Source organism: Leptidea sinapis, chromosome 13 (assembly GCF_905404315.1).
Source record: "Leptidea sinapis chromosome 13, ilLepSina1.1, whole genome shotgun sequence".
NCBI lineage: Eukaryota > Metazoa > Arthropoda > Insecta > Lepidoptera > Pieridae > Leptidea > Leptidea sinapis.
The window spans coordinates 10,870,116-10,882,118 of NC_066277.1; the positions used below are offsets into that span (position 1 = coordinate 10,870,116).

Genomic DNA, 12,003 nt, shown 5'->3' on the forward strand with positions numbered 1-12,003 from the left:
AGCTTCAGTGTTTCGTATTTACCGTCGTCCAATTTATTTAGACCCCATTACTGTATCAGAAATAACAATGACCTGTGTACTACTACATAACTTCCTTCGAAAAAACTCCCCAGAGAGATATACCCCCCCAGGAACGTTTGATACGATTGACAGAAATGGTGAAATAATAACGCGTGGATCTTCGCGAAAATACGAAGAGGAATATAGTGCAATTCAGAACATGCCAAATGTACCCCGTAGGTCACCTATGCATGCCAAACAGATAAGGGAAGAATTTACGTTATATTTTTGTAATAGATTTACTTAGCATTCTACATTATTTAAAAATTATCCCTCAACATAGAAAGGATAGGTAATTAGTAAGTAGTAGGATAAGTAAGTAGTAGTAGCATTAAGTAAGTAGTAAGTAATATAAAAAGGATAAGTAAGGTCACAGGATGTAACAAAAAGGTGCCAAAAGGTCATTCAAATATTAAATTAACCTTTTTAAGTTTTACTGCACCTTTTTGATACAGACTGTATAGCTATGTTCTTGCGGCTCAGACAGAAGACTTATTATGCTTTTTATCTGATTTGAGGTTAGAAACATTTTTTGGAAATTTCTGATAAAATATCCATTACCTTGTAATAAGAGTGGTAACATTATAATCGGGGCCCCACCCTCTACCAGATTTAACCACTTATAGCCCCTTCCGCCTGTCAAACGAGACTTAAGCCAATCGTATTTTTTTTCGTAACTTTAGGATTTTTTTTCTCGAAAATTATGAGGCTTCGCAATGTAATATTTTAGTACATCGTTCTACATGTCGAGCTCTAAACAGAAAAAAATATCAGCTTCTAAATCGACGTCACGTCTTCTAGAGTGCTACCATTCTTGCAAATAGATAATCAAAAGTTTATCTGATTAAATCTTTATATAAATGATAGTTTAAATTTTATTAAGAATGAATAAACCATAATGAAAAAAAGTCGTTTTACTTACTTCCTCTGAATTTACGTTATTTGAGCAGGTATATACCGGTCCTAAAAATGACTCCATCAGGTCATAAGCAAACCAGACCAGTGTATAAACATCATCGGATCCTGAAAAAATAAAATTTAAATTAAATTTATTCGCAAGGAACATAGCAGGGGTGTTTAGACAAATATTTATTGATTATTTAAACTTACCTGCACCGGACCGAATAGAATCTTTTTTTTTCTTCAAATGTCTGCGGAACGTAGCCATCAGTATTTCTTTTTTGGTCTTCAATTCCTTGACACTTTTATTCATTATAATGCTGAGGCGAGTCTATGCATCATTAACCTTTTGCCGATCTTTGTGATCGGCATCTTTGGGATTCCAGAGACATGGCTCATTTTGATAAGCCTCCAAAAATGTCAGAATCGTAGTTGCTGACCAATCAGACATTTTTTACGCTTTCGCGCCAACGAAAAAGTGTAGAAAGAAAATACGTCCGCCTCCCGCAAGCTCGCGCGCATTACTGAACGCTGCCAAACGTGTGGATACGTCGCAAACTGTTTGCCAAACATCCTTTGATCTGGCAAGAAAAACCGACACCGATGCCGAACACTGCCCACCACAAACACAAATAGGCAAACAACGACAAACACCCATCCACACGTCCGTGTTTGCTGTTTGCCATTGTTTGTCAAGCGTGTGGATGGGGCTTTAAATAGTAGAGTGAGGTTGATTGTCTCGCCTCGCCCAGCACCGGCGAGCGCACCGATCACATTCTCGTGCTCCCGTTAAGTGTTCTGTGTCCCGTTTCCCAGTGTAGACTGTAGCCTTGTAAAAAGTTTGGAGCGGGCATTTAAATATATTTATATTATAATATTAATATATAATTGAATCTGGATAAATCCATCCAGTGAATTTTTAGTTGGTTGTTAGTTTGCGTCGTAACTCGTAGCTGTAAGCATAAAATGCAAATTGAAACTTTTGTGTTTTTCGACCTGGAAACTACTGGCCTTCCACATTTGGAGAGAAACAGAACAAAAATAACCGAGTTATGTTTTATTGCAGTATCAAGACATGATCTCACCACATGCAAATCTGGTAAACCCATAACAAATAAATTATCTTGTGTCTTTAATCCTGAAAGAAAGATACAGATTGCTGCTTCACAAAAAACTGGCTTGACAAATATGTCATTAAAGCACCAGCAAGTGTTTAAAGATAAAATTCCTATTTTAAATCTATTTTTGGAGGGATTAAGAAAGCCAGTGTGTTTAGTTGCTCACAATGGTAACACTTTCGACTATAAAGTTTTAAAAGCTGAATATAATGATGCTCAAATTGATTTACCAAGTGATATATTCTGTGTGGATTCATTAATAGGATTTAGAAAAATATTAAAAGATAATGATTTAAGATTTGACAGTATATCCATAGATTCTCATAATGTTACATCATCCACAGTGGAAGAAGATATAGTAACTGATGATGAGGATGAGTGGCCTGAACTTAATGTTAGTTTAGAAGATTGGCAAAATATTGACAAGCTTGTTATAACCAATGTAACACCTTCAGATAGTGATTCTAAGAAAAGCCTACAGTTATCATCATTATATAAACGGCTTCTTAACAAACATCCAGTGGATGCACACAGAGCAGAAGCAGATTGCTCCATGTTACTGCAATGTGTAATTTCAACAAAAGATCTTTTTTTACCTTGGGCTGACAAATTCTATATATTGTTGAGTAGTATCAAACCATTACAACGACATTAGCACACTTATAACAAGTTATAATGACACATTAGTTCATTACTATAACTATGTGATCTATTTTGGCCTTATAATTTTAGCTTCAGTAAATAATCATTGTTAGCATTCATACATTTATTTTGTAATGTTTTTCACCTACACATCATTTGTTTGATGTATTACTAACAGTATCTTACGATACTTTTACTGTTTAATTGTATTTAAGGATTGATGCTAGTGCAAGAAGCTAAGGAAGCATGTCAAGCTTGTGGCAAACAGTAAGGAACACTAACTAAGATATGTTATTATGTTACACCTTATGGTTTCAGTAAAAATAGTTTAGAACTATGTAGCTAAGATAAATTATCTGACATTAAATGAAAACTTATTGAAATATCCTTTTACAATGTAGAGTATTTTTACCTATTGTAATAAATGTAAGTATTTACTAGTTTGTTATTGACTGTTATAATTAATCTTCAAATATTTACAAATAAAATTATTTACCTTTACATAAGCTGAATTATTTTAGAATACCTATTTTCATAAGTGTATGTGTGCACTTAAATATTGTTGTATTAGAGGAGACAAGTAGCTCATCAGGTACATGAGTAATGCTGTGGAAGGAATGAAGTTTCTCTTCTGATTTTTCTCATGACTTGCAGATGGCCTTGAACTGCTTCAGTGCCTAATACTACTGAGCACTCCAAGTTTGTAAGTGGGCAAGTTGGACTACCTTTGCATGAATTGATTTTTAATTGATTGTTAACCTTAGTTTATTTTAAATTAAATTAAAAGAAACATTGATGTCAAAGATGTGGATGCAGGTTTTGGTAGAGAATTATTGTATTCTTTGTGAGGGAATGTAACCAAGGGAAACTAGCAGAAAAAAACAAAAACCTGTATTTTATAGGGGTTGGTGTAATGTACACATAATGCTACTGTTCAGTACTCTAGTCTGTTCTGTCACAGCCAGTGCTGAATGAACTGTAAAATAAAAAGGTGATCATTTGTGAACTCTATAACTGAACTAGTCTAAATTTAGTCTAGTTGGAAATATTTCAAAGATAGTGTGCTGCAACACCACAGGTATGTCGACAGCCTTTAAACAATGGTACCTACGCGTTTTTTTTGAATGTTTTATTGTACTGGAAACACCACATGCACAATATTATATGAAAACCACCTTGTGGAGGAATGCTGTACATCCAGATGGAGAGGATGATAATTAAGTCTGTTTGTGTGGTGTGAAGGTGGAATGGTGCGACAAGGATCAACTCAAACTACACACACTTCGGAAACCCATACTGAGAATCGTTGATCGATTGGTGACATGTAGGTATACCAAGAACTGGCGGTTAATTTGATGACGTGATTTTGGAGAGCACGGAGGTTGTAACCTTTTTTGGAGAAGGCTTACCTACCTCCAAGAGCGAGGGACGGCCTACCTACGCCTTTTTAGTATGAGTCAATTCAGGAGATGACCGACTCAGTTTCTAAACGTCTAATGAAATATTGCTCGACAGTTTTCTGGCAGTAAATATAAATAAATACTTATAAGTTGTAACATAAGTATAGGTATGCTTTCTAGCACATATGCTCACTAAAATGGCATTGCTTGCGGCGGTGTCATGTACCGTGTCGTATCCTTTCCTCAAATATTAGACAGGGGACGATTGTTGGTCCATGCGTCAACTCCTGAACGAGTGCTGCTCCTGGTGCCTGGTCGACCTGTTATAGTTAATAATCCAATGTATTTATTTGATGCGATTACTAATCACGACCATCAAGTTCACGAGCATTCTTACAAAACCATGAATTCAAGCTCTTTAGTTCCATGCAACCATTAAAGGGACGATAATTAATTTATTTAAACACTATTTTTTATTAGGTAGGTACCTATGTAGGTTCAACAATATGATTCATCTATTCACAGCATGTGTCTTTATTTTGGTGACAGCAAGAACACATTAACATACAAGAAAAATTACAAAATCAAGATAGCAATAACAATAGAAACAGAAATTATTTTTGTATAAGGAAAAAAATTTAACCTTTTTTTTACAAATTATACTTACATGCGAATTCAAAAAGAACATACTTAAAACTTAACTCATTGGGTACTTAACAATCTCGTAAAATTTTCTTAATATATAACAACATAATTTGTGATAGGTATGTACCTATGTATTTTAATGACGATTCCAAAGCGCTTAGATTTAAGCCCATTTGAATAGTTTATTTCGCTTTGACTATGTACAACAACCATTAACTATTAGCTTTTGTAATTAACTAAATGCCGGAAACGCTCGTATTCCGCTGGTGTTGTAAGAGAATACCTATATTTGGGCGGCGGCGGTAATCACTAACCTGTGACCAGGATACAATTTTTGTTACCCTTGAAGTGAACACTTTAAAGTATAAATGTAAATATTTGTTGGACTACCTAGGTTTTTCCCAGAACCAATAGAATTGGTACGCTGTAGGTATTTGGTTATAATATTACATGACAAGTTAGGTTAGTTAGGTTTTCTGCGGCCAACTACAGTGTCAATGAACTGGGCCAGCAGTGACTGATTACCTTTGGATTTCTGCATGAGTATGGGCACATCCTAAGCAAATGCAATAACCTGCACACTAAAAGCAGCCAGCTTTTGGTACATGGATTCTGATTAGATCTGGAAGTACAGTTTGATAGAAGCCATTGGCGACCTGAGAGAGATTGTACGTTGATCATGGATGGCCAAAAGACATTGCCAAATCAGACAATCTATTAAATAGAAGAGGAACTATTCCCTCTTAGCCCACACATAAATTTAATAGTGCTGTTGCTTTGCTTATTGTAGACTATCCTTCCGGTTAACAAAGTATGTTTATTAATAACAGATTTTATTTAGAATATATACATTAATATTAATTTACTCCAAGTATATAAATAACAAAGTAGTTAATGAATATGTCTGTTAAATTATTTTAATTATATTGTATGTACCAATACAAATAAACATTTCTATAAGCTACATAGTAAACAAGATGAAATAAAGTGCAGTAGATATTAGCACAGCCACACTTGCAAGAGGAACCCAATATTTGTGCAGCATGCTCCTGTTCTCTTCGTTGGCAACAATTTTCTTCTCCTTATATTTTTTCTTTTTGCCACTAATTTTCCACTCATATTCCTCCAGTTCCTTACGATTTTTCTCTTGTTCCAACTCCTTTTGTCTCTTCTCCTCCAATTCTTTTTCCAATTTAATGGCTAATTTTTTTGCTTCACAAGACTCATCGCAAATTATTTTCATCTCAGAGGTCTGCAAAAGATTGCATGGAACATCTTTTTTCAGATTTCCACAAGGACAATAAACTTTAGTCTTTTTAATACAAATTTGGTAACTATCACACAAGCTTTTATGACAGATTTTTTTGCATCTATGTCCACATTGAAGGTTTTTAGGGCATTGCTGCTTACAACTCAGTTGGTCATCAACTGCTACAGATAGTTCATTACAGTGAATATACAAATCTGTGACACCACAAAAGCATTTTATTCTTTCCAAAATCTCACAGGGTGGGCAAGTGCCAGGGTGACAGCCTTTTTTTGGACATTTATGTAAACAATTATCTGGACGGGGCACTGAACACTCTCTGTTACAAGGTCGGCATGAATAAGGCACATTTGGGTAGTTAGGATCATAACTATACAAATGACATAACAGACTACATTTGTGGTTGCCACAAGCTAATTTCCTTCCACACTCTCTGCCACAACAATGTCTTCCAGCAGAATGGCAGGGTTGCATCTCAGTCTCATGTTCACCAAAGCATATGATTGGCACTGGGGTCTCGCAAGGGGGACACTGTAGAGCCATTATTTTTGTCTTTGGTGGTTGCACTTCCCATGGAGTTGCTGGTTTTTCTACTTGTTTGAAAACAACTGAAACATACTTGTGGCACACAGCTTTACATTTGTGCTCACATCTCTGATATGGCTTATCACAGATAGCCTTGCAAGGTGGACATTCACCAAAATGACACAAATGTTTATTTTCATAGATATGTCCACATTTGTATTTAATTTGACATATAGAATCACATTTTGGAGGCTTTACATACCTCTCTCGACCACAAGGTACAGTAATATAGGTATCTTTACATCTACATGTTACTTTGGCATCTCTAGGACAGGGGTAGCAGGGCCCTCGGTGGCACACTGCTGCACATTTATGACGCCCACATTGCAGGGGTTTATCACAAGTTTTCTCACAGGGAGGACAGGTTCCATTGCAGCATTTACGAGCACAAGAATGTTTACCACAAGATCTAGTCTCTCTACATTTTGTGTCACATCTAAATTCTTTGCTGCAGGGCAACAGTCTTGTGTGAGTTGAACATAGACATTTCTTTTCTATCAACACTTGGCAGGGTGAACATGATCCTTTATGACATTTTTCTGGACAACTATGTTCACAGTTCTCATGTCTCTTACCACATGTCCCAGCACAAGTTTCAATTGTATCTGGACACTTAACAATTCTTCTATTTGCCCCACATGGGCATGACCTCAAGCCAGACTGAGGACAGTCTCCACAAACACCTAAATGACATATCTTCTCACATTTATGAGTTCCACAAGCATAAGGTTTGTTGCATGGTTTTGAACACTGCCAAATAGGTTCACTGCATGGACGCTGCAACTTTTCAGAGCCACATTGACAGAATTGAAGACTTGTATAGTTACAAGGTGGACATTCTCCATCATGACAGTTGACTTCGCATTTATGTGATCTACAAAATAGCATCTTCCTACATGGCTGGTTACATGACCATTTAGATGTACTGCATCTCACCTTCTTTCTTTCATTGCCACAGTAACAGGAACCATTTACAGTCTGAGGACAAGGAGGGCATGGTCCAGGATGACACAGCAAAAGACATTTATGGTGACAATTCTCACCTATTGACAATTTCTTACCACATACTTCACCACATGTATGAGGTAACAGCCATGGGTGGAAAGTCGGATCATTTGTTTTTCCACAAAAACAACTGTACCTAGTGGGTATTTCTTCTTTGCTATATGCGTTTCTACACTTAGGACAACACCATTCTACTTTTCTAGGTTTACAAACTGCAACTGGTCCTGTTGTTTCCTGAGAAAGCAGAGTTATGCTATCTTTGGACCACTTTTGAATACAAGATAGATGAAAATAGGAATGGCAGTGAGTACACGTCCATATCGCGTCTACTTTTTTAATAGAACCAATGCATATCAAGCATGTGACCGACCGACCGCTAATCGCTTCTTCGAGAAGATTCTTCGTTCTGTTTAGCATTTGATTGTCTCCACCGCCTCGGCAATAACTCTGGAAGACTCCTTCCAACACACTTGAGTCGCAAGGTTCTTCATCTTCTGAAGAAGAAAATTCTTTCATGTTTTCTAAATGTTTTTGGACGTTCTGCTGCATTTTAGCAGCAGCGTCACGATATCTTCGAGCCATAGCTAACTTTTTAGATTAAGATATCTCATAAGATTTTAAAGTTAGAAGTAACTAATATAAAAGAGTAATTTTATAATACTTAATCCACATTTAAAAATTTTACCATATTGGTATAATTAATGTTGGCTAGAGCCTAGAGCCATAATTTCTACCCATAACATTATAATATATTAATTATTAAACTATTATTGTTACGTTTTCAGCAATCAGGAACTCCAGTACTTTGTATTTAGCCATTAGCTATTTATTTATTTATTATAAATTTATAATTTAATTTACAAAATTAGCAAAATGGCAATTGTGAATTGTTCACAGAACACAATAGGTAGGTACAGGTAGTACTAGAGTACCACCATTACCACAGACCCATAGTACTAGCAACTATGTTACGTGGCCACTACCACCAAAGATGATGTAAATACTACGTTAAGAGGCGGAACTGCCTAATATATAAATAATTTAAATACTTTTGTATACTATGAAAGGTAATAGTAGTAATTATACTATCGCGATTGGCCAGTATAATCCGGCTTAGTTTGAAATCGAAAAGTTGCTTTTAAATAAGTGGATCGACTTTTTTTAAAAGATTCTAGCCCTCATCTGTCAATCTGTCAATGACTGCACGTTACTTGTAATCGAGTGAATCGCTTTTTTCTTAGCGAAAACCACGAGAGAAACGACCGAACGAACGTGTCATATCAACAGACGTATTTTAAGTGGCTTTCTTTCGTGACCTTCCGAAATCGGCAAGTGCTCCAGAGCACTAGATTTTTCAGATAGACGAAAATCGAAAGTACCGTACGGCACACTATTCACTGACCTAGTAGTGACCCTTATTTTGTTTATAAAATGGTTTATTTTTGCTTGTTTCAATATCTTTCAGATAAATTCACTCAAATCATCTGAATTATAAAACAGAATGCTGCGTGCGAGTCAAATTCATACCGATCTGAGGCAAACCGCGGCGCGGCGGCACTTGCCGATTTCGGAAGGCCTAGTGCATAATACCTATAATATACGTCTGTGGTCAAATCACTATACAAAATGCTATTGTTCTAAAGCCGCATCTTGACTATCCGAAAAGTACGTACTACGAAGTATACGTCGAAGTTGGTAGAAGTACCTGTCCCCAGGATTACCCAGTATACAACTTTATTCTAATCTTGAAAATATATTAATAATATTGTAATCGTTCATTTACATCAATACTTCGATGTAAATATTAGAGTACTAACTATACTCGCGAATTCGTCCGCTTAGTTGTGGCTATCGATTTGAATGTGGTTGTGCAAGCGGATGAAGATAAAAATTACAACAAGGCTTCTTTGTTCACAATATTAGATGTATTGCCGTCGGGGATAAAAGCATATAGGTTTCTGGGATCGCTCATGCGCGACAAAATCAAATAAAGCTAATCGTGCAAAAAGCAGCTAACAGTCAAATCGTCATTGCATAGTATAGGCTAGTAAATTATTGGGAAACGAAGGAGTTCGAGGTATGAAAACATTCACCTGCTCCACACCACGTTAAAACCTATATATATATATATATGTATGTATATATATATATATATATATATATATATATATATATATATATATATAAATATAAATAAAACACTTTAAAAATCCAAATATTTTTGCATTGCATGGTTGGGTCGGGCAGCTTGTAAATTAAGCCATCGACGCAATCTTTAGTTTATTGCGTGTTATATGTTATACGTGTTATCACGCGCTACTATCCGCAACTCGACGACTATGGTGCGCCTATTTTGCGTGGTAAGGTGGCCGGCTAATCTTGCCATCCCAGCTCCTCAAGGTAGGTAGCTATTACAAATGTTTATTAAAAGGGCCGTAACCCGTCATTACATGGGTTAATCTATTTGGAGAAGGGCCTCTTTTGCTTGTGATTCCCTTTCACTTCCGTCCAGTGTTTACTTTGTAATGCGTTAGCATGACTGTTGCAGGCCATCTATGTCGTCGTCCTATTGCTGTCATCTCCGAGCCTCTCCTGGCCAGTTCATCAGCAGCATCGTTGCTGCGTGAGTCACTGTGACCCTTTATCCATTGAAGTGTTACTTGGTTGCCATTTGCACTCTAACTCTGGACACTGGTGACAGTTTTATATTAGTTTTAAGGTGATAGTGTTGCTTTATAGAGCTTGTAGTACTGATTAGCTATCTGAGAGGATGCGGATAGAGTAATCCTTTACTTTTAGTGCCAAAGTAGCTAAAAAATAGAAAAATAGTTTGTAACCAATATGTTATGTTTTTAAAGTGATAACCCTCACTTCTAGGATTCATACATAAATAAAATTTGAAAAACAAAATTTTATGAACGATGCGGGATTCGAACCCATGACCTCCGGCGTTCCGTGCCGGTGCTCTAACCAATTGAGCTAACCGTTCGGGTACCGTCCCGTTATAAAATTCTGTTTGTTTTGTTCAACTCTCAGGTTGTGGCTTCATCTACAGGATCTACTTTACAGTTGATAACCTGCTCAACCCCAATATTTACATATTAGGTAATTGACTTGACATGTCGCTCTTGTAAATCTTAACAATATGTTATGTTTTTAAAGTGTTAACCCTCACTTCTAGGATTAATACACAAATAAAATTTGAAAAACAAAATTTTATGAACGATGCGGGATTCGAACCCACGACCTCCGGCGTTCCGTGCCGGTGCTCTAACCAATTGAGGTAACCGTTCGAGTAGCACCTCGTTATAAAATTCTGTTTGGTTTGTTGTAGAGTTTATTGTAAGAGTTTTCATCTATTTTTGGAGTTTACTCCTTAAGAATCTATATTCATATAAGGCGCCCAGTATGAGAAAACAATGGAGAGTAAAACCTACTCATCAAATGGCATAGTAACGTTTTCGCGCAGTTTCACTTTCTTGTATTATGAAGCTTTATTATATTATTGAAATAGATTTATTATTATACTTTCATAAAGTTAAGTGAAAATTCTATAAATAATGGAAGAAAGTGGTGTAAATAATAGTGCTGGAAAATCTGATAAGCACGTGGGTTCTAAGTAAGTTCCAATTCATACATTAATATGACATGACGTATTGTATATATAAACATGTGTGCTTTGTATTTATTAAGATATATTGAATTATCAATATAGTTCATACAAATTTATATGAGCTATGCACATAATTAAATGTTTAATATAATATGAAGAGTATATATAGCGCATTTCACGCCAAATAGACAATTTTTACATAACCTATTATTTTATTATTTTAAAATCTATAATATTTTTAAACTTATTATGATTTATTTTCTATTAACTATTTTTTTTTGTTTTGTTATGTTAATTTATGATTCGATAATATAATTATAATGATGTAATCATGTAAGATCTACTTTAATGTTATATATTTGATAGATAATATTTCGCCGAATAGTCGGAAAAAAAGTGAATAAAATAAAAATATATATTATATTCTTCAAGAATTTTCATTAATGCGTTTATTTACCCTTACAGATGAAGTCGATCTTTTTTAATTAATTTTTTATTAGCTTCTGCTGAATGTCTGTTTGTAACCGACTCCATAGGACTTGATTGATTTTGCTTAGTATCTGTTAAAAGACAATAGTTCAAGAGGAGTAAACTCCAATATCAAAAAAACAAAACAGTAAACTCCAGTCGTGAACGATACGATAATACTCCGAATATACCGCAACTACCCTGTATGCTACAGGATGATGGAGGTAGTATATTTTAGGACAACTTAGGAAATGATGTAAAAATGGCGTTGTTGCAGTGAATGTAATACGAAATTTAATA

At 35.5% G+C, this 12,003-nt stretch overlaps 2 protein-coding genes across 2 annotated transcripts; one reads left to right on the forward strand and one right to left on the reverse strand.

Annotated features, from left to right (window-relative positions):
• Nucleotides 1-1,701: 1,701 nt before the first annotated feature.
• On the forward strand, nt 1,702-3,226 carry LOC126967426 (three-prime repair exonuclease 1-like). Its single transcript, XM_050811886.1, has one exon. The coding sequence runs from the start codon at nt 1,927-1,929 to the stop codon at nt 2,731-2,733; it is 807 nt and encodes a 268-aa protein (XP_050667843.1). The 5' UTR covers nt 1,702-1,926; the 3' UTR covers nt 2,734-3,226.
• A 1,348-nt stretch (nt 3,227-4,574) lies between these two features.
• LOC126967405 (NF-X1-type zinc finger protein NFXL1) lies at nt 4,575-8,539 on the reverse strand. Its single transcript, XM_050811853.1, has one exon. It carries the CDS (start codon nt 8,202-8,204, stop codon nt 5,727-5,729), a length of 2,478 nt encoding a protein of 825 aa, XP_050667810.1. The 5' UTR covers nt 8,205-8,539; the 3' UTR covers nt 4,575-5,726.
• Nucleotides 8,540-12,003: the final 3,464 nt, after the last annotated feature.

Coding starts and splice junctions, on each gene's coding strand:
- LOC126967426 (XM_050811886.1), top strand. CDS start 1,927: ATGCAAATTGAAACTTTTGTGTTTTTCGACCTGGAAACTACTGGCCTT.
- LOC126967405 (XM_050811853.1), bottom strand. CDS start 8,204: ATGGCTCGAAGATATCGTGACGCTGCTGCTAAAATGCAGCAGAACGTC.